The sequence below is a fragment of the Coloeus monedula genome (assembly GCF_965178545.1).
Source record: "Coloeus monedula genome assembly, chromosome: 10".
Lineage (NCBI taxonomy): Eukaryota > Metazoa > Chordata > Aves > Passeriformes > Corvidae > Coloeus > Coloeus monedula.
Window position 1 is genome coordinate 10,207,840 of NC_138790.1, and position 23,058 is coordinate 10,230,897.

Genomic DNA, 23,058 nt, shown 5'->3' on the forward strand with positions numbered 1-23,058 from the left:
ATTGATGCTTTCTGGAATACTGCCCAAACAGGTGCAGTTATCTCATCTGAGTGCTTAATTCAGATGGATTCTCTTTACCTGGATATGTGTTACAGAGACAGAGCTGTATAAGTGTCAGTACTTTATTTTTAATCAATTTTGGTTATGTACAGTGCAATACCTGCTCTAGTGTGCAGGTAATAGAAACCATTTTCAATACTGTAAATTTGGCCATTCCTCATGCAAAGTTATAACTCCCTTTGAACACTAGAAATACTAGGAAATTCTCATAATCCTGTAAGGACAGGAGGTAACAAAAAAGCTTTTTTACAGTACTAAAACTTGTACCAAGCTGCTTGTTAAAGAGAACAGTAGGGAACTGACATTAGTATGGCTTCACTTGAAAAAAAACGGTGATTTGCTTCAAATCAGTTAATTAACAAGTAGTGTTACAGTCACTTTTGAGTGAGTATGTAAGGAACAAGATGGCTGTGTGTCACATCAGCTCCGAAATCAAGATGCTCCCTTCAGTTCATGCAAGCTGCATTAGTGTCAGAGGCTCGTAACTGCACACATACAAATACCTTTTTGTAAAATAAAGCATCTGTACTCCCATTTAATTCCTTTTGCAGGAGATAAAGGACTTGCAGGAGGCAGAGGGCCACCAGGTCGTGAAGGAAAGACTGGAGATCCAGGCCGAGCTGGAAACCTAGGACAACCAGGACAAAAGGTTTGGTTAGAAATACAGCACAGGCTTTTCCATAGATCCCGTTCATTAAATTTGATACTGAGCACATAAATTAAAAATTGTAAGGATTATAGGAATTCCTTTATTTCTTGACTAGTGATGCACAAACTATGAAATTAAATTCTTTCTATAAAAAGGGGCTCAAGCCAAAATTTTAGATCCAAATACAAGATTTCAGAACTCCAAGTGTTTGGCATGTTTCCCTACTTCAGCTTTCAGACCACAAGGAGGATATTGCATTGCTTACAGCAAAAAAATTAAGGCCACAACGGCTGAAAAGATGCCTATTCAGAAATCTAATTAAGCATATATTTAATGGAGGTCATTGACAAGTGAGTATGTATTTCATTTAAGCAAGTGCTCTGTTGAATTGAAGCATGAAGAAAGTAGGTTGAAGGGAATACTGCAGCTACTCTTGCTGATTAGCAGAAGCTAATCTACTGATTCTTGACTACTCTGTAATTAGGATTCAATTTTGAACACAATATTAACACCTAAATGATTTGAAAACATGGCATTTCTTTTTTTGTGTGGTTTTTTTTGTGTGTGCCCATATGCCATTCTTTTGTGTGGTTTTTGACATGACAAAGGAAGTGGGTTGAGGTTGGGATTTTTATTTCTGTTTATTTAATTATTATTTTTATTCTGTTTATTTCTATTTAATCTGGATTTGATGCCACAGAACATCTGGATGTGAAGTGGCCTCTGTGGTCCAAGTATAGCATTAGTGACTGGTATAAGTTCAGGTCTACTGACCTGCTTTATGAAGGTATTGATTTGCTGTACTCAAAACAACCAGCAGTTCAGTCAGCTAAAAAAACCTACTAATTCAAACTTTGCAGTCAGGGAATACACTTGGGACATTTGTGATAAAACCAGTCTTCATGGAAAACAATGTTCAGAAGAATGATTTTAAAAAGCCCCAACAACTGACCGAGTATTCTGAGATGTATCTGAGTGCTGATTTTGATCATCTAAATAAATATTTTGATAAAAAAATATGACTATGGTATAAAAAATAAAGGAAAAGTTACATTTGCACAAAGTTCACCCCCACTTTCAGACAGAAGTCTGAAGCTTTTCACAGCTACAGAACGCATTCCAGTCCAGAAAAGACCAAATGGAGGGAAGTGTCTTGCATTGCTTAGTAGCAGCTTCTTAGGGTTAGAAGACAACGTTTAAAAGCTATCTAGATGAATTCCTCAGGGGGTCAATAAGGAACATCCAGTGATCTGCTGAATTGAAGCCATTAGAAATTACAATGTGAAAGATCCAAAGGAAATAAAGAGAATTACCCTAACAAAATAAGGTCATTATTCCCACAGAGAAAATATTTTGGCAGATTTGCGAAGCATAGAAGATTGTTTACATTTCTTTCTGTGTTGCAGGGTGACCCAGGCATGGTTATTCCTGGAGAGCCAGGAAGACTGGGTTCACCAGGAGGCCATGGCAGTCCTGGCTCAAAAGGTGAAGGTGGACTTCCAGGACTTCCAGGCCTACCAGGGCATCCTGGACATGATGGTGATGATGGCCTAAGAGGTAATGCTTTCAGAGATGCTCAGGCAGCACAGAAAGTTATTTTAAGAAAAGCTAAGTCAAACAATGGTCGCTCAGCCTGAAACTTAATTTGGTTGTGAATCCAGTCTCATTTCTTTTAGGAAATCGTGGCTCACCTGGACTTCCTGGAGACCCAGGTTTTCCAGGGAAACCTGCTGAATGTCTTATTGGCCTGCCAGGTTTACCAGGTGGCCAGGGAGCTACAGGCCCACCAGGTAGGACTTTCTGGCCCAAAAAGTGCCATTTGGCTGGGTGAGTTTGTTTCTGCCTTCCAATGGCCTGAGGGAGCTGAAGTTGTTTCTGGATATTGCTAATAGAATAGTATGCAAGAAAATATGAGCTCATTTCAAAAATGCTCTTTCTGTAGATGGGAGGAAGCACATGCACTGGTAAGATGGATTAAGATTCAAATTCCATTGGACAGTGTAAAGAGTAATCACAAACTGACCCAAATTCCACAGGAAAAAGGATATTTCAGTCATATCTCTCCTGTAGGACTGAACTTAGATTCTGTGGTGCAATGGGATTGATAAAGAGATAAAAGAAAGGAAGAGTTCAGCTAGGTAGGAAAACAATTTAGGGTCCCAAAAGTACCTGCCTGTACTGCATATTATTTTCTTTTTTTAAAAAAAACATACTCAGGTATGCAGCACATTCCTTCTCCTATATATGATCTCAAAAGGATTTTTTTTGAATTTTTTTTTAAAGAATAAATACAGAATTGGTGGCGTTTTCATGTTTGGGTGTTTCTTCTTCTTCTGAGAAAGAAAATGCTACTCTCACATTTTTTTTCCTCTTTTCAAAAAACCCAACCCACAGCCCTCGTAAGATTTTCTGAATGTGTCTGTTGCCTTAGAGATCTCATGTTTAGCTTCAAACAGGCAGAGTTCAAGAAGAGTTTCGTGCTTATGATTTAAAGATAGAGATGAGGTTTGTTTTTCGGACAGACTGCACTGTTTTGTACTTTTCTTAGGAGGAAGAGGTTTACAAGGTTCAAAAGGAAACCTAGGTCCTCCTGGTTTGAGTATCCCGGGAATCTATGGAAAGCCTGGGGAACCTGGATTAATAGGTCTTCAGGGAAATATGGGATTACCTGGTCCCAAGGGACAGTCTGGAAGGCCAGGAATCTCTGGTTTACCAGGTAAGGATTCCCCAAGTATTTGTTTTGATGTAACAATTAAGTGAGTCTTTGCAGAAAGGAGTTTTGCAAAAAGGGCACAAAAATGTCATACTTTTCCAGACTGAAGATGCTGAAATGTTTTTCCATCAAGAGCTTTCATTTATCTTTGAGATTTTTATGGAAAACTAATAAATTATTCTTCCTTAAATGATGAGCATATCTTGAAGCTCTGTTGACTCAGTGTGGAATTTTCTGTATCGCTGAGAACAGTGTTTTACGTAGTTTTTTGTACGGTAATGTCCTTGCAGTAGGACATGAAATAGTTAATATTCAAAGCAACTCCCCCAGCACAATGGAAGTGGAAAGTGTTTAGTTCTTACTCAGCATCCCTTTTCAAGCAAGTAGTTTGTAATGCCATCTTCTTTTTCTTAAAAGTTCTGATCTTGAGCTGACAGAGTTGAGTCCGATCAAGCTCTGTCACTAACAAGAACTAACTTCAAGTATGTTAAGTGATCCCTGTAGAGTTGATTTGTTTGGTTTTTTTCTTTCAGAAATAGGTTGAAATTTTTTTTGAAGAGTAAAATAAATCAGTCATGTAGTGGTTCTTATTTCTAACAAAGGTTTTTCCTTAATATCCAATCATTACACTGAGAGAAGGAGATGGTAAATACCTTTTTATATTAAGAATCTGTAAAGCTTTTGATAAACATGTAGCACTTGACTTGGTCATGCAAACACGGACTTCTGATGGCATTTGAGGGAGTTGTTATTTCCCAGCTGGTCTTTGACTCATGATCCAGAAAGGAGTGTCATTCCCATACATCTCACGACTGATCTCTCAGCCCTGTGTGGACATCTCAGATACATTATCCTTACTGTCAGTTATTTCATTCATTGATAGGAGCTGTTGCAGCTACTAATTTCGGTAATTTGGGGGTTTTAAGTCATCATCCTGTGGTTAAAGATGGGAAAAGTGGCTTGGACTGTTACAGAAATGGAGAAGAAATAAAATAAGCAATTAAACTCTGAAATGACAGGCATATGTGTAGTTTTCTGAAGTAATGTTCTGTTTAACTGATCAAATACTAACAAATATTGCTTCAATTCCACAGGTGCAAGGGGAGATCCAGGTGTAATGGGACTGTTAGGAATTCCTGGATCCCCTGGCATGGTTGGAATACCAGGCAACCCGGGAGTGAGAGGCAAGTGATCTCTGTATCTGCCTTCATTATTACTTAGAATACAGGAATTTCAATGCTCAAGTTAGTCTTGTGATCCATTTTTGTGTGTATTACCACTCCTGAGAACAGATGTTGTACTGGAATTTCTCTGAGTCTTGGTAAATCTCTCTTCTGTATATGTGCAGTCTGCAGACTGAACGACATCATGGGATTTTTTTAGCCGTTTTGACTCACCACCTTTTCTTTTCTGGTTTTTTTTTTAAGTGGCTGGTGATTTGCTCAATAAAGAACAGACAACCTTTTTGCTGTTTTTTGCTGGTTTTTTTCCCATCCTGTGTGGATACCATTATTATATTTATTCAACAGACTCAAGATCATATGTTTATTCACGATAAGAAATTATTTCCATCTCTTGCCATAATCTGTACTCATAGGTATTTTATTGATGATTGGAGCAGTTAAGAAGCTAGTTTAGGTTGTTAATTTGGAATATATATTTACGTATGTAAATTACAATTGCTCTCGAAGACTGGCATTATTTGGTTTCCTTTATTATATCATCTAGTCAGGTCTCTTCAGAAAATTTCACTCTGTTTTCTTTCAGGTTCTCCCGGTTTCCCAGGAATAAAAGGAAGGAAAGGGTTTCTTGGAGAAAAAGGCGAACCGGGTGATAAAGGTTTTCCTGGACCATCTGAGACTTTGGTTGGTATTGGGGACAAAGGAGAACGAGGTTTAAAAGGTACACATTTGTTGTTCTGTTACTAAAAACTAGTCAGGGTTGTCATCTGTTTTGCAGTTACAGTGGACTATAAAATATGTAATAAACTGACTCTTCTACTGAGAGTACTCACATGGTTTTGAAATAATTATTGCTAAACACTAGAACTGCCTTCTTATTTATGGGATAGTTGGATATTACGTTGAATATTCAGTTCAATTTTAACAAGTCCTTATTCCTTCAAAAAGCTCTTATTTTAATGCTAAACCAGTATTAATGTCAATAGTACCAGGAGGCTTATATACTTATAAGCTTGTGTTTTGCTTATGTGTGTTCACAGAGTGAAAATCCTATGCTCTGCTTCTGTTTCATTATCTTAAAGAGTTACAAAATTTTAAACTTTGTACAAAACTTGTATTCTAAAATGTTGGTTTTTAATATTTTTTAAATGAAACTTTGTTTTAGGAGTTCAAGGCCGAATGGGTCTAAGGGGAGAAAAAGGAGATGTTGGTGTGCAAGGTCCCCCGGGTGTTGATGGGTCTGAAGGAATGCCTGGTCTACCAGGTATGGAATGTGTATATTGAAAATTACTGTGCCATGTGGACAGGGAGATACTATTGCCCCAATGCACACCAGCTTGGCTCCAGAAGCAGTACTACATTTTCTCTATTAACTCTCAAGCTTTCCTGAGAATTCTGAAACTGAGCAGTTTCAAAAGCTGCTATTTGAAAATCATAGCAGCTATCACCAAATGATTTTGTTTTCTTTCAAATATAAACCATTGTTTGGGATGACAAATAGAAAATAATATTTCAACCTGAATAAGAATAAAGTCTAAAAGCTGATGAAACCAATTAATAGAAATTAATATTCATAAAAAGTAAAGAGAAATTTGAATTCTCAATATTATTTTAAAATTAATTATAAAATATGAATATTACAATTGTGCACAGAAATATTTTAGGATTTTTTATTATCATTTCAGTGGCTGCCCCTAAGTGCTGTGGTCACAAACCTTAATTTTAGCGTTGATACATAAGGTGTTTGTTATTTCTTGACTTTCTGAAAACATCAATGATAATTTTATCTGTGTCTGGGGCAAAAGGCCCCATGTTGATTATCTATAAAATAGTAATATACCAAAAGAAGGTGTGTGGTGGAGGATTTTGTATTCATGACAGCTCTAACATCCAGCTAGTGTCTAAAGCAAACGTGAAGATGACATTTATTTCTTCATCTTGCAGGAGCCAAAGGATTTATGGGTCTTCCAGGGATTCCTGGAGGACAAGGATTCTCAGGTGCACCCGGAGAAAAAGGGGACATGGGAATTCCAGGTCATTTTCTCTCAAGCCATATTACAAATTCATAGAGCTCTCTAGAAGCATTTGCACAGGTCTGAGCCGTTACTGTGAGCACACCACGCAATACTTAGACTGGGATTTATTCTTTAGTATGCATAGACTTACTTTTATCCCAGCATTTGCCTGGCTCACAGAATGCAATTCTCCCTCTCTATCTAAATTCTTTAATTTATATATTGTTACATGTAAGAACCTCTTTTTAGAAATAAAATCACTGATAAAATTACTCTAATGAGGAATTAGTATCTGTATATGTAAGCAACAGCTCACAAAACATGAGGTGTGATATGCAATTATGATCCTTTAAGAAATGTTATCAGTATTGGTATTTTTCCAGGTCCAAAAGGCCAGAAAGGATCTCCAGGCTTTCCAGGGCCATCAGGAGACCCTGGTCCTCCAGGCTATGGTGGCTTTCCAGGTGACAGAGGAGATCCTGGGTACCCATCAGCTGGGCCTCCAGGAGAACCTGGTCCAAAGGTATAAAGGCAGTGGAAAATTTTTCCTATTAGGCAGAGCCTTTGAATATAGAAACAGAACAACAACATGTAAGCAAGAGCTGCAGAGTTTGCAGAAATAGATGATTTGTTAGTGGTAAGAAATAGGAAAATTCTATTGTGTCCATTACTCAGGAGAAAATTTTTATTTCATTATATTTTGCTTCTTTTGTGCAAGAATTTCTTATCTATAAAGATGGAACATCTTGAAGTAACTTGCTTTCTGTAAAAGTTCATTAAGATCAAGGATGTTAAAAAGTGGAGCAAAACATCATCTTAGCAAGTGCAAAAGTTTTGTAATCTAAGCTTTTACTGTTTGGTGTTGATAGTCTGGTAATATCCTTGCAAAAGATTAATTATTTTTTTCTTAGCAATATATATTACATTCAGTATATGTTATGTTTTGTCATATGTATGTATTGTAAAGAACAAACCAGTATTTTTAAGTTAGATCAATTGGAAAGCTTAACTCCACATATTCTAGTTGTTGAATAACTGGAAGTCTTTTTTCCTATGAGATTATCTGAAATGCGTGGCTGAGGCTGTAAATTCCTCTATAATTCCTGTAATCTGTCTAAATTATTTGTTTATTTTCTGTATTAGCTGGGTAGCCCCAATGAGATTATTGTCAAAAAAGTCAATAGGAATTCAAGTTAAAAAATACACATTTCAATATTTTGTATAGCTGCATATTACCTATGCATTTTGATGTTTGGATCAAAAAAAATAAAATTGAAGGGAAAGCTGTGCCAGGGAAAATATCTATAAACAAGCTGGTTTGTAAAGGTTAAAAGTAGATCTTAGCTATGTCTGACTGATCAGTGGTATTATGAGAAGACCTCATATAAGTCTGCTTTGGTTTTTGTCTGAAAATCCTAAGGAAACATGATTGCATTACTTAACCTTTAAAATTGCATGTGATTTTTTTATTCTTCAATGTGATTCTTTACCTGTTTGTGTGCAACTGCTATTTCTCAGGGAGATCCAGGTCCCCCAGGAGTTTTTGGCAGCAAAGGAGAAAAAGGCTCCCAGGGTCATCCAGGACTTATAGGAGAACCAGGACCACATGGGATCAGAGGGGAAACTGGAGGTGCAGGAATCCCAGGTATGGGGTACTTTTGGAGGGATGGTGAGCTGGTGATTCTAGAAGAAGATAATTTCTCCAACTGTGCAGGGTGCCTGTGTGGGGCACATCAATTTATATTGACTGCTGTAAGCCTCAACAGCTCCTTTGTGGTCAGGGCAGCCAGGCCAGCTTGCATCACCTGGAGAACTTTTGCAGGTGGCCAAAGCAGAAACAATAGCAAAGCTCTTAAACTGAGTCTGGACCTAGGGATGATGCCTTTTACCCTCTGCCACACTCTTTCTTCTTACAGGAGAGTGTGGACCCCCTGGAGATATTGGTGTTAAAGGATGTCGGGGCCACCCAGGACAGCAGGGAGTCCCAGGCCCTCCTGGTATGGTATATAGCATCTCTCCTGTATCACTGGCCTGGGTTTGGGATTTCATTTCATTGAGGCTTTGTCTACCTCCTTTTAACAGCCACTTTTTAATGTTATCGGTTCAGCTGAGGCAAAAAGTTCTAATTTTGTTTCACTACTGGAAAGCTTTTTGCGCTTTTTTTTTTATAAGTACATATCCAAGGGTCTCAAGATGTGATATCCACGCAATTATAAGAAAGGCTTAGGTTCTTTAGATTCTACCTCCTAAAAGAGAATGATACACTAAGACATATGTAGATGAAGAGAAGAAAATTAACTGGAATTGAAAGAGGAGACAGAGTTGTAGTTGTCTTTTGCTAAAACAAAAGAACTAAAAATATATCTCAGGGGCAGTGTGTAAATATGCAGCAACAGAGAGGCATGCATTGCAGGCTTTATTATGTCTGTAAAAATAGTGGGTGTGTTAAAGTGTGAAGTCCAGTGAGTTCAATACAAGCTATATGCTGCTCTATACCAACAAAGCTACACCTATCTTTGAAGTAGCTGAGTTAATTAAATTTTAATAAAGGAGAGTCAAATCTTCTCACTGCAAAATTATGGAAGTAAAAATTATATTGTGGTAATTCACAGGTGCTGTTGGAGTCCCTGGAAAACATGGACTTGTTGGTGAAAGGGGTACTCAAGGTCAGGATGGTATGCCTGGTCCCCCAGGAGTAAAGGGAGAACCAGGTAACACAAGTGAAATATTTTCATTCTACTTTACAATTGTTTTTTTCTGTAATATACTGACAAGGACTATTTAGAAAGGATTACTAAGGAGCTTCTGTAGAGCCAAAGCTAAGTTTATAAGTAGAAGATTATACATGATTTTCTTTGCAATATTTGTACATGCTGTCAGCAACCCAAGTGCATTATAAATGCTCTATTCTACGTGTGATTTGTCGTAATGTCTGCAAGAGTTGAAGTATTGCTGTTAACAGTTCTTATGGTTTTAATCTCAGAGATAAAAAGAACCAAAATCCTTTCCAAGGAGTCTTCTGTTTTATGTGAATATAAAATAAAAGGAATCACAGTGTTTCCCTGCATGAATAGTGAAAGTTTCCATGACCTAGACCTTGGGTTGTGAAACCTTTCATTTAAATGTCACTCCTATTGTTACCAGTATTCAGACAGAATTTTACACTGAAAATATTTCTTTGCATATTGGTATCAAGAAGATACTGAGAAAGCATCCGTGGTATTTAGAAAGTTTTTCGTATTAACTTTGAAGTAATCACTCTGAACATATTTTCTTTTGGAAGTATTTACATTTATTTTTCTGTTTTTCCTAATAATGAAATTAAATGAAGATTTTTTTCTTCTGTTTTTTTTCTCTTAAAAAAGCTTATTTTAGTAGAAGGTACCTCAAATACGATTGACCAATAAGAGTTCCTCCTATAAATCAAAACTTTAAAATTTAATTTGTGTTTTTGTATAGAAGAAATGGAAATAATAAATTTTATTTTACATATAACTAAACTCTGCATTTTGATTCAGTGAATTCTGAAGAAATATATGAAATATTACAAAACTGTGATGTTTCCTAGAAATTATTTAGGACTTTGAGTTAATGTGACCTAATGTTTTATAGGACCACCAGGGAGAGGGATCCCTGGCCTTCGAGGCATTCCTGGACGTAGAGGTGAGTTGTCTTTTCAAAAAGCTAAATTTTTAAATCCCAGAATCATCATCAAGTGCCCTGCTGCTTTCAGATACTTGAAATGGCACTAAGAGTGTCAGAGGAAATCAGGAGTGATTCCGTGCTTTTGATCAATGGTTTGGTCCTAAATATTAAATGTCAACAGTTGTTGCTTGTAGAGTTTAGACTATTGTAAAAGGGAAATAAAGAAGCAGACTTCTGTGGTCTTGTGAAGGTGACATACACATTTTAGAGCTTTTGAAATTTTATGGTAATACATAATTTGACTAACAGAGTATGTTAGTCTTATGCTCTTAGAGCTTAGAGCTCTTGTGAAAACAAGATCTTGCTGAATACTAAGCATACTTTTAAAAAGCTGCAGTGGTTGCATTTTAATTTTGTTCATCTTCCTTTTTATATTGATAAACAGAAGGGACTCTTTCAACTTTTGAGATTTTACATTGTATTTCTGGTGCTGGTAGAAATCCATTGATTTGCTTTACTTTTAAAAAGTAAAATAAAGCACTCTAAGATCAACTTCAGAACAATATCCTTTTGGAATAGTCTCTCATTTTGTTTCATTCATATTGATGCTTCCAGCTGGGATTTAGTTTAAAAGGATTTGTTAGTTCTGATGAAGAAAGAAGCACTTCTTTTACTTATGCATCAATAAATATTCCCTTCTATAGTCTGTTTATCCTTCTCACAAGTTTATTTCTTGGGATGAACAATCTTTGAAGTGGAGTGGAGGTTTTTTATTTGTGTGGGTTTTTTAATTTAAAAAAGTGTTGTGTACCTTGCAGTGAGTCCTGTCTTCTCACAACTATTTTGCTTTAGGGTAGCAAGGTGGCTTTGAGGACTTCTCTGTACTAAAAACAAGGGCTGAATTCCACCTTTGTGGTATAGGAAACGCATATTCTGAGTCGTTACATCACCTTACTGTCTTGACAGCCTTCCCTACATGTAATATTCACACTTCGCAGGAATCAAAGGGGACATGGGACTGCCTGGTTTTCCTGGGCCTCCAGGTGTGAAAGGTCATCAGGGAGATCAAGGACCTGTTGGACCTCCTGGCTTAGTGGGGTTACCTGGATTTCAAGGTGCCACAGGCATGGCAATCACTGGCCAAAAAGGGAACAGAGGTATTCCTGGTGCACATGGAAGACCAGGTGTGTTTTTAGAACTCCTTACTTATTTGAAATGACATACTGATATCCAGAATTCAAGGTTGAAAGGGGTATTCCCCCAAGAGAGTTTCATATTTAAACAGGCCCTTTAGCAGTTAATGCAATATTACCATTGCAAACAACATGATCTCTGCAGTGGCATTTAAATAAAAATAAGTCTACGCTTTCCAGTCCACTGGACTGCATTATTTTGCTTTTTTCCCATGTGGTCTGTGGGGCAGCTGAGATCCATCTTTAACTGAGATAGCTTGAGTGGCACTTCGGGACATGGTTTAGTGGAGGATGTGGCAGTGTTAGGTTTACAGTTGGACTTGATCTTAAAGGTCTTTTCCAACATAAATGATGCTGTGATTCCAGGCTTAGCTACAACTGGAGGATATTCAAAAACCTATAGTGTTAAAGACTACTGTAAATTCTGATCTCAGATTAAATTAGCGGGCTAAGAAAAATTCATTGATTTTTTTTTTTTAAAGTGTGTGTATTTCCTTGGGAATCACTGCGGTAGTAAACATGAGTATCATTATGGAGCCACTGAACGTTGCACTGAGCTGTGTGTAATCTATGTGAAAAGCAGTCTTTACTAACTCTGATGTTTCTGTATAGGTGCTCCTGGTTTTCCAGGCCTTCCTGGTCTTTCCACTCTCAGTGTGAAAGGAAGCAAAGGTGTCAGAGGGGCGGATGGCATACCAGGGCCGAGGGGCCCAGCTGGTGACGTTGGCCCTCCTGGTCCCAAAGTCAGTGAAAGGAATATTGCTTCTTACTGCTTTGATAATCTGCTCTTACCATGAAAATAATACACATTAAAAACCCCTCCAAAATCTCAAAACAAACAACAAACCCAGACAAGCATCCCCTCCCCACCATTTTCACAAAAACACCTTGTAATAGAGGAAATACCAAAATGGATATGAGAAACAGGTTTTATGGACTTAAGTGGATCAATAAGAATTGGTTTTTTTAATTCCTGGTATGTCATTTCCTTGGCTGTTCTGTATTACAGGATAATATGAACAATAATATGACTATTTCTAACATGCTTGAAAGTAGAGCAGATAATTCTAGTTGCAGCATATTCTGTGAACATAAAGCTTTGAATATTCTGAAAAAAATAAAATGTGTTTCATAGTGTGGAGATGCTGCTCCATTTATTACTGATGTTTTCTGATTTGCAGGGAATAGAAGGTCGATCAGGCTATCCTGGTGCTAGAGGGCACCCTGGATTTCTTGGATTCCCAGGTGTAAAAGGTATTCATAAATTTATCATGTACACTCCTGTGTGCCAAATACAATCTTTTACTTGTTGAGTTATAATAGTATTTGTGTATGAGGGGTTCTAGAGACACAGGGTTTTGCCATGAAGATCAGGTCTAAATGAAAGCATTCACTAAGAGAGTTTTCACTGAGGTACATGCTCTGGGTGTGTCCAAACTGACATTTAAGTGAGGAAGGGCTGACACATCAACAACCTCCACTTCAGACAAATTCAGAACAGTTTTGTCTTTAGTGAGTGACGAGGTGTGTAAGGACTTTGGCACTGAGTCTGCTAATTGGAAATACCCCACCACTGCTAGAAAATGTGGCTTTTCGACAGCCTCTTAGCTACAGAACTCAAGAGCATTTAATCATAATTACAGCACTGGGTCCTCTGTTTACTGTAAGAATAGTCCCAATTATAATCTAATTTACAGTTTATCAGCAGATGAACTGTTAAATATATTGGCTTCAGTAATTTCATATTCCTGCGGGTTAGTTGAATCAGTAGCTGGCTACAAATCCTTTAAATTTAGATGATTTTCTAGTGATTTAAATATGGTTTAAATAAAATAGGCCTGCATTACTCCTGTATTCTCATTTTGCAATTGCACAATTTACAGTGACACAGAATATCATTACTTGTTCAACCTACCTGTTTGTGATCCATGCTGACTATTGTGCATTTTAAATTTGTTATTGGCAAAGTCACCACACAGACAGTAATCTTACTTCCTTAAACAACAAACTCTCATTTCACGTACATCAAATCTCCTGAGGTAATATTAAAAATACTTTTTAATTAAGTTTTTTGTTTCAAGCAGAACTGTGGAGCATAGTCTGAACATAACCTCATATTTTGCACAGTGAAAAGAATCGCTTATCAAATGTCTCATCAAAAACTCTACAACTCTCTTAAAGCCTTTGGCATAACTGACAGTAGGGTTAAAGGGAGCTGAACTACACTTGAAGGCAGCACTTAAAGGTGCGAAATCCAGTGACAAAAACATGTAAGATAGAAAGGACATAGTCTAAAGCTGAGAATTTAAACTAGGTTTGTGCACCAACCTTTATATAGACAGGCATGACAGTATCATCTTATCAATTGAGTGCATTCAACCTATAAATTGTACAGTTGCAGCAGAGGTGCAGAAACGCCCTTTCACATTTGAAATGAGTCTATACGCTATGTTACCCGTTGGGAACTTTGCATGGATTGTGCAGGACTCTTCAATAAGCCTCTGAAACTTTGACAGTTGTTTTGACATTTTAAACCAGACAGATATGTCTTCAATCTTCTCTTTTAGGAGAAAAGGGTAATCAAGGACCTCCAGGACCACAAGGTGCAGAAGGGCCAAGGGGACCAAAGGGTCAGCATGGTAAGCAACCTTTCTCCTTCCAATACCAGCTGACTTAGGCTGATTTGTTTGTTTTGTTTTGTAGCTTGTTTTCTTTCTTTTAATGCAAAGCAATAGATGTTCATTATATTTTTGCTGCTAGGCCCACCTGGAGTCTCTGGGAAAATATACTCCATCCCAGGAAGCAAGGGTCCTCCAGGACTGCCAGGAACCCCAGGAACACCAGGTGATCAAGGAATTCAAGGGATTCCTGGACTACAAGGTGATTTTTATTTTTACCTCTATGCATGTCTGTGTGTGCTGCTTAGTAGAACATTTTGGTTTGGTGGGAAAACTTCTGCGTAGAAAATTGACATGTCTTTAAAAAAACCTCACAGTATTTAAAAATAGCTCTTTGTACCTTGTTAACACCCTAATATTTATAACCTGTCCCATTCCACCTGCCCTCCACCCTTGCAGTGAGTGAGTACATCCCTCCAAATAAGCCTAAGCAACATAGGGGATGAAAACATTCCCCATTTTCATATAACCAGAACCATGCTCAAGGTGTTTGTCATTTGTTGGGGGGAGGGAATTACCACTTGTAATAGAAGTACTGTAGATGTGCTCCAGTAGGATTGTATCTGTCCTAGTCTGAGGGTGGGAAGGAAAGGAGAGGCTGGCTTCTTCTCCATTGGCACCAGAAGTGAAGCTTGCCACAGCTGTGAGAAATGGGGAAAGAAGGAGCAGGTAGGATGACGTGAATATGCAATGGGTATCTGGCCACCCTTTCCAGTACCACAGCTTTGCACCCCAGGAAGGGAGCTCCTCAGCAGGGAAGGCTTGCTAGAAGGCATTTGAAAGTCTGAAAACTTAGTCTGAAAACTAAGTAAGTTCAGGCTTTTGTTCTAACACAGCTAGATTTATGTGGGGATTTTAACTTTATTTTTTAACAGTTAATAAAATCTAGAATAACTACTGCTGTAAGTTTCTGCTTTTTTTGTTGATTGCAATTTAGGACCTAAAGGAGTAAAAGGTCTACCAGGAAGTTTTGGTCATCCAGGTCATCCAGGACTGCCTGGTCCAAAAGGAGACAGGGGATTTCCAGGACAAAGAGGTACAGGAAAGTGGACATCTTTGTTTGACTGGTACTACTCAATTTACAGATAAACTGTACTGCTGATTTCTGTAAATCCTTCCTCTCTCACATACTAAGATTCTGTAACATTTACAGTAGCTTTAGGGACCCCTGTAAGCACATTCTTAGCTTTTGACAGATGCATATTCACAAATGAAATAATAATTTACAGAAATATGCCTTGACTGTGCTCTTCTGCTATTACTCACTTCTGTTTAGTCACCTGAAATCTCTAGGTACCAGGGTGCCTTTTCATTACATCAAAATAGAACTAAATATTTTTATTTAGGCACCACAAAATGTTTTTACTTTAAGTTTTTGTTGGTAAAAATGGCCATGTTTCTTTAAAATACCTCACTATTCCATGAAGCTATGCAGTGTAAAATTACCTGAGCTAGGTCTGAAGGAGTTCCTATATCTGCAACAAATAATACCAATTTTTAAGTTGTATCTTCTTAGTGGTAATTTTTTTGTTAGTTTTCTAGCAGTTTCACTTATTTAAAAGAAATGAAAATTCAAACAAAATTATAATATTTGCACACATATTTATTTCACCTCCCCAGGACAACCTGGACTGATTGGCTTTCCAGGTTTGCAGGGGTTACCTGGATCACCAGGTACTATCGCTGCTGGCCCAGCAAGAAGAGGGTTTATCTTTACCCGGCATAGTCAGACAACAAAGATTCCTTCGTGCCCACATGGGACATCCCAGATCTATGTTGGCTACTCTCTGCTTTTCGTACAAGGAAATGAACGAGCACATGGACAAGATCTTGGTACTGTATTGGTAAAAAATTTCAGATTGTTTTCCTAGAGTCCAGTAATGCTAAGTTGTCATGAAACCAAATTTACAGTAAGTGTCTGAGATAAACATGGGTTTCAACCATCCATCTCCAGAGTGGCCTGGAGTCAAATCAGGAGCCGTGATTTAAAAGGCACCTTTCTTTCTTGCACTCCTATACTCCCTTGGTGATATCCTTAGAGTTTTTGAGGAGGAATTCAGTTACTTATGGATAGATGTCTAGTATAAACCTTCACAACATTTGCACAGGGCTGACAGTAGTACCACAGGATGTTAAGGAGAATCTTGTGGGTTTTGGAGCCTAGATGGGATGCCTTAGGGTGTGAACAATGTCGCCGGAAGCTTTTGTTTAAGCAGCTGAATCCCTGACACTGTGTCAAGGACTGATACCATTCAAGAAGATTGTATTATTTTAACAGACTTTGTTCTTACCCCTTGTTTATTATATAGATATTTTTGTATAAACCAGAAGCATTTTGCTTTCAGATAATTTTACTGTACAGACACTTCTTACAGTTACCAACTGTTTTAATTCTTACTGTAGTAGGTTGGGTGCCATCGTGTGTCTCTTCTGGTCACTGCACTAAATATAATCTATCTGTCACAAACCCCTCCTCTTTTGTCCTCTAGGAACAGCTGGTAGCTGCTTGCAGAGATTCAGCACCATGCCATTCTTGTTCTGTAGCACCAATGATGTTTGTAGCTTTGCTTCTCGCAATGACTACTCATACTGGCTGTCCACTGCAGTGGTAATGCCACCAGACATGGCACCCATTTCTGGCAGGGCACTAGAGCCCCACATAAGCAGGTAAGAAGACTGGAATTTTAGCTCTTCTGCCCTGGAACCACAGAGGCATCATAAATTGTTTTGAGTGGCAAATCTGAGGCAAAGACCTGCCCATCTCAGCCAGTACAAGCACTGACTTCAACAGCCTGGTTTTTGATTACTCACCTAAGTATGTCAAATATTCAGTGATACTCTCAAGAAAAGTTAGAATAAAGGTAGGGTCCCACCACAGGACCTATTGCTGCAGAGCCAACATAAGAAAATGGCAAACAGTCCTGCTGATGGCAGGGATTTTTTTTTTAAAAGACCCTATCACTGTGTATATCAGAGACAGACTAAAATTAAATAAAGACAGCTTTGTTATTTAGAATACAGCACAAATCAAGTTCTGGTTTCAATTCCGGATGATACGTTTACTGTAGTTGGTAAAGAACATTGTAATCTGGGCTGAAGGTTCTCAGCTATTAAACACCCTTGTGCAAGTGTGGCCCTTTCTAGTTGCTTAGAACAGCTGAGAAGTATGAAGATCAACTTAAGAGAAAAATTCTAAAAGCATGAAAGACCTAGAGCAGCAAAATCCAAGATGGGAAGGCAGGCTTTGTACTCTTATCTTCTGTCCTGCCCTACCCAGTTGTTGCAATCCAGTAGCTCAGCTTCAGTTTCCTCTTTTAGGAAATAAAGATTACTTTTTCTAATCTTAGCAAATGAAGGTAGAGAAGTACAGAACTTTGATCTAAACCAGAACAACATAAAGTAGTGAGCACGTGAAAAAGGTAAAATTTTGCTTGTTACTTCATTAAAGGCAGAATTCAGAACCTCAGATGTTCTGGAATTACTTCCCATCTTAAAACAGTTTTTGTCTGGTGTTGCTAGTAGAGATTGCAAAGGAATTGCAAAATAAGGTATGTGGGTTACCTTCAATTTACTTATCTCCTCATTAAACACAGAAACCTGTGTGAGTAGTAGCATTTATAGCAAGCCCTGCCATGAGGTAGCTACCATCCTAGAAGGTAGAAGCTTGTTCTGCTTTCATGTTTTCCCTCATGTCTGCACTGAGTGTATGTGCTTTCCTTCACAGGTGTGTCGTCTGTGAAGGAGCTGCAATGGTAATAGCAGTTCACAGCCAAACAACTGTAGTTCCTGCATGTCCAGATGGCTGGATGTCTCTCTGGAAGGGTTTTTCTTTTGTTATGGTAAGAATATAACAACTTGAATTATTAATTTTATGTCCTCTCATTTTCACTGGTGTTTTCAGCTGTTCATAGCTCATTTGTTTCTTAAGAAGTGTTAATTTTTTTTTTGCCTCTGCCAAGAAGTAGAAAATAATTCTATTATTTCTTATTCAATTCCAAAAGCATAGAAACAACTATTTTGATCTGTTCACAAGAATAGGCAGCAGAAGGAAAAGCAGAAAAGATGAGAGAAGTACTAAAGGATTTTAGTCTGACAAAAATAACTGCATGCATTCACTTTCACATGTTATGCTAAGATCTAGGAAACAGATCTGGGGAGTGGAGTGGTTAAACTGGTCCTGAACACAAAAACGTAGAAATAAGTGACCAACTTCCGTGCCAGCAAGTTCTTTTAAAAATCAGATCTTGGGGTGGAACTGCACAGGGAGTTAAAATCAAAATAAATGCAGAACACTGTCTACAAAAGACTGCCTCAGCAATTTTGATGCCATAATTAGATATGAGTGAATAAAATTCATAATGTAACTGCAAATTGAGAACTGCTTATGGGAATAACAGTGTATTTATAATAGAGGGGATGTAGCATTTAATCTTTGTTACCCGTGTTTGTGGGATGTCATAGGGATGCCAGCGACTGAAGGTAAAAGAATTTTAAATCCCTCTTTTTTTGCATAATGTAAAGTCCTTTTAGGTCTAGTGTGAAATTCTTGTTTCTCCTGCAATTTGGCACCAAGTTACAGTAATAAACTTGGAAAAGAATGAAAGAATTTATTTAGCACTTGGTTGAAACAACTTGCATGTTTCCAACATCAGCAAAGTTAGATAGTATTTTCTAGCCAATTTTATACTGTTGTGAATTATTTAAGAGCTACTTCTACAAGCATTTACCAACGTCAGAGAAGGAAAATTACTTTTCTGCTTTTTGTGTTTGGAGAAGCAATCAATGCAACAAAAAATATAAAAACACACACCCACCAATTTGGTTTATTTGGAATGTAGTTACTGTTGTCCTTGGCTGGACAGAAGCTAGCTTTCTAGTCTTTGTACTAGTTAGTTTCATGCATTTCATGAACCTGAAAAAGGCCTTTGCAGGGACTTAAGAAATGCCATAACAGCTTGAATTTTCAGAAGGCTTCTGTGCTTCATTATAAATTTTATCAAATGAATCTGCATTCATTTTGTTTTGTGCAAGATATACCACAGAACATATGGTATGTTTTAGAAAGAGATGGGTTTTTTGTCTGCAGTTTGCTAAAAGCTGACAGACAAGTTCTCATAAAAATTGTTTTGGTGGTTACAGTACACAAGTGCTGGCTCAGAAGCTTCTGGCCAAGCATTGGCATCTCCTGGATCTTGTCTGGAAGAATTTCGGGCCGTCCCATTCATAGAGTGCCATGGCAGGGGGACATGCAACTACTACACAAATTCCTACAGCTTCTGGTTGGCATCATTAAATCCAAGAAGAATGTTCAGGTAAACTGCAAAACCTGTGGGGGATTCCTTTGTAATTCCCCTGAGGTTAGACACCCCTCTTTGTTAGGTTCAGGATTATTCTGTAGCACACAGATGTTTTCAATGAGCCAAGGATTTCAAGGTTGTTGTCAGTAATTCCATATCCAAAGTCTCATTGTCTCTCCCTGGTTTTTAAAGAAAAAAATTGAATGTTTGGGTTTTTTCTTTTAGGAGACCTGTGTCACAGACTTTGAAAGCAGGACAACTAGAAAATATCATCAGTCGTTGTCAGGTCTGCATGAAGAGACCAATCTAAACAGTGGCCACTCTTCACAGAACATGAAACTCTGCTTTCATTACAAAGAATTGTCTAACTCTAAAGAGCTATAATTTATTAAAGTCCAGCTGCGTCTGGAAAGACAATTATAAATTGCCAATGCAGCACTGTGGTGAGGTAGGGCAACAGTTTGACTTTTGTCTTTCGCAAATGACAAAGCACTTTGTTGGAGAAAGCTTGTAATGGCATCTGCAGGAGCTTCTGCTGAACCTTGTCATTTCTGAGCTGCATCTTCACCATAAAACTACAGCATCACCAGATCTCTAGTGAAAGATGTTAATGCTGCCTTGTGTCATGTGCTTTTCAAACGGCAGGACAAACTAAACGCTCCTGTATCAGCTTACATATGTTCAGTGTTCCAAGTGGGTATCATTTAAGATGACAATCTGATATTTATGACAGATAGGGTTCAATAGCCAATATTTTCAGTGCACTTTTAACTATATAGTGATTCACTGAGAGTTGTTTTGGTTTGGTTTTCTTGTCTAATAAACAAGTATCTCCCCATGTACCTCACCGTTCCTCTGGCTGGCAAACAAGAATACAATGTTTCTTATATCACTGCGGTGCTAATGGTGCTTGACTGGCCAGAGAGGGAATGACACCAAGCACTGGGCAGGCAGGACTGGCGACAGGCACTAGCTGTGTGCTGCAGAGTGACTGTGGCTAAGGGCTGACTAATTGAAAGTGTCGGAAAGTTTTCGATAGATTCCATTGCTTTTGACACAGATCATGCTATCTTTGAGTTCTTCAAAGTTGACAGTATTGGGCCTCTATTATGATCACATGCTTTTGTCTCTCCTGAAGGAAAACTATTTACCATATAATTTGGGATTTTGTTAGAATTAACAATTACTGTATGGCTGAAGGGCTCCCATGGCATTATCAGGTTATCACACCCATCAGGATGTGATTCCTAACAAAATCTATATTTCCATTTTACAATATTTCATATTTAAATATTTATCACAAATTTTATTCTGTATTTAAATATTTAGCATGCATATCTGCAAATGAAACCATTTATTCCATCCAGATAAATGTATGCATCCAGAATTTTTTAAAAGACTGATATTTAAATTGTACCATCTAAGCACTGACTTATACAAGAGAATCCAACTGTAAATGAACATAAATACTTGAAAAGCACTTTCATTTGCTCATATAAATCATATAAAATTGTAGCTCTGAGGTTTTTTTTAATATTTATAACATTGCACTTGCAAGGCTATTTAAAATTGTAATATTGACAGTTAAAATGTTAATATTTTTTAATACTTGCACAATCTATCAGAATTCCAGTATTTAGTGTTACAAAAGAAGCCTAATTCATCTGAATAGTTCTGTAAATGCACCATTTTAAATGTAGGGTCTAGCAATTCAGTGAAATAGCCAGGATTTCTCATTTAGATGTTTTTTTAAGCCAGTGAAATTTTATATTGTTTCTGTTAAAATACTTGCATTGTGTTTGTCTGACTGTTTGAATTTTCAGTGTTAACCTAACTAAGAAAAGGTTTTGTCTGTGTTCCATGCCAGTATCTTACGATGAAGCTAACGTGAAGATACCATTTACATGAACTGAATGGCTATTTTAAAATTATTGTTTGCTTGAACAGTCATAGTACTTCTGTTTGCAAGGTATAATTGTGAATTTACAGGATTTTATGAAGAATCTCTTTGCAGATGCACTACTGATAAGAAGGTATTAATGTCAAGTTAATACTTAGTGTTTCGTTTGAATCGAGCCTGGGGTTGATGTTGTTTTCCTTAAAACAATCACATACTAGATTTTTCCATAAACTCTGAAGTTTGCTTTAAATACTCAAAGATGAAGACCACACCTGTTGCTTGGGAGGTTGTTGGGGTGCTAGTGGTTTTTTTTTTCATTAAAGCTCATTGCAGTAATCCAAAGGCATTGCATACAATACAGAATCGATGACTGTGGAGAGTCTCATGTAAAACTTGCTAGTAAAATGCAAATGTGAGTACCTGAGGCTGAAGTCTGCTGGAAATGTGTCCAGTAGAGGATAATATGTAAGGAGAAGGGAATGGATTGTGGCTTTAAAGTCCAAAGGTAAGTTACAGAGAGTTATGTCTCATGGTATAGCATATAACTGGAAGTTATGCCTTGTCCCCAGTTTTGGATTCCGATGCTCACTTTTTGTGTGGCCTTCAACAAGTTACGAAAGAAAGATGTTGATAAATAGCTTTAGATTTTGAGTGCTCAAACTGAGTCTTTCTTTCAAAAGCATGAAATACAACTGCAGGGACACATGTTCGTCAAGCCTGGCATAATACAAGCTAGACACTGGGAATCAAAGAAAAGCTTGAAAAAAGTTGATGTTAACTTCTCACTGCAGCTGCAGATCATGTTACTTCCCTACTGCTAACAGCTGTTGTGAGGATTAGTTAACTGATGTCTGTGAATGCTTTGGGAGCCTTAACTGGAAAGTGCTGATGAGGTGCAAGCTGTTAATATATTGTACTGAAAGAATGGACGCATGAGAAATTGGGAATAATGAGCAAACAGTGGGGGCTGTATTCTGCTAAATATAGCCAAATAAAAATATTTTGACTAAATAAAAGATCCTTTTCCGTACTGGCTTTTTTTTTTTCCCCTTTCCAGTGCTAATGATCCTGTTCACTACCCGTGCATACCAAAAAAAAAGTTATCTGATTAAAACACAGTGGGTAGAGTTTGTCCTCAGAAAGACACTCGCTCTGACCTGGACTACACTCCAAGTTTAGTACTTGAGTGTAAATACCCAAGCTGGGTCTCTGCATGCCAGCTTTCTTCCTAGATATATTCCTGCACAGGATGCTGTGATGAGCTGGGGTGGTTTTTCTTACCAGCTGGTTCAGGGCTGTTCTGGATTCAGTATGAGAATTTATATTGCTAACTGATAGTTTATACTGCTAACATGCTGATGTTTAGGTTGTTGCTCAGTAGTGTTTACTCTAAGACGAGGACTTTTTAGTGTCTCATGGTCTGCCAGTGAGAAGATGCACAGAAAGCTGGGAGGAATTATGTCTGGGACACGTGCCCTGAACTGGCCAAAGGGCAATTCCACACCACAGAACATCCTGCCCAGTATATGAACTAGGGAAATTACCTGGAAAGAGGAGGCTGATAGTGGATCAGGGACCAGCCTGGCATTGGTCAGCAGGGGGTGAGCAATTGTGCTGTCATCACTTGTCTTACTTGGGTTTTATCTCCTCTCCTTCTCCTTTTTATTACAGATAATAATACTTTGTTTCAATTATCAAACCATTCTGACCTCAACACAAGTTCTATT

At 37.8% G+C, this 23,058-nt stretch overlaps 1 protein-coding gene across 1 annotated transcript in view; it reads left to right on the forward strand.

The window, feature by feature from the left end:
• COL4A3 (collagen type IV alpha 3 chain) overlaps positions 1-19,741 on the forward strand; it is a gene marked incomplete at its 3' end in the record, with an annotated part of 53,597 nt that extends 33,856 nt beyond the window's left edge. Inside the window, exons 29-52 of the mRNA XM_082287937.1 lie at positions 612-709; positions 2,116-2,266; positions 2,386-2,499; positions 3,258-3,425; positions 4,517-4,599; positions 5,183-5,324; positions 5,769-5,867; positions 6,548-6,637; positions 7,002-7,141; positions 8,137-8,263; positions 8,535-8,615; positions 9,231-9,329; positions 10,231-10,281; positions 11,262-11,447; positions 12,069-12,199; positions 12,638-12,710; positions 14,024-14,095; positions 14,217-14,336; positions 15,072-15,170; positions 15,755-15,967; positions 16,624-16,801; positions 17,859-17,973; positions 19,274-19,446; positions 19,657-19,741. Of these exons, the coding sequence (XP_082144063.1) occupies positions 612-709; positions 2,116-2,266; positions 2,386-2,499; positions 3,258-3,425; positions 4,517-4,599; positions 5,183-5,324; positions 5,769-5,867; positions 6,548-6,637; positions 7,002-7,141; positions 8,137-8,263; positions 8,535-8,615; positions 9,231-9,329; positions 10,231-10,281; positions 11,262-11,447; positions 12,069-12,199; positions 12,638-12,710; positions 14,024-14,095; positions 14,217-14,336; positions 15,072-15,170; positions 15,755-15,967; positions 16,624-16,801; positions 17,859-17,973; positions 19,274-19,446; positions 19,657-19,741 (2,888 nt within the window). The remainder of the gene's footprint in view (positions 1-611; positions 710-2,115; positions 2,267-2,385; positions 2,500-3,257; positions 3,426-4,516; positions 4,600-5,182; positions 5,325-5,768; positions 5,868-6,547; positions 6,638-7,001; positions 7,142-8,136; positions 8,264-8,534; positions 8,616-9,230; positions 9,330-10,230; positions 10,282-11,261; positions 11,448-12,068; positions 12,200-12,637; positions 12,711-14,023; positions 14,096-14,216; positions 14,337-15,071; positions 15,171-15,754; positions 15,968-16,623; positions 16,802-17,858; positions 17,974-19,273; positions 19,447-19,656) is intronic.
• Positions 19,742-23,058: the final 3,317 nt, after the last annotated feature.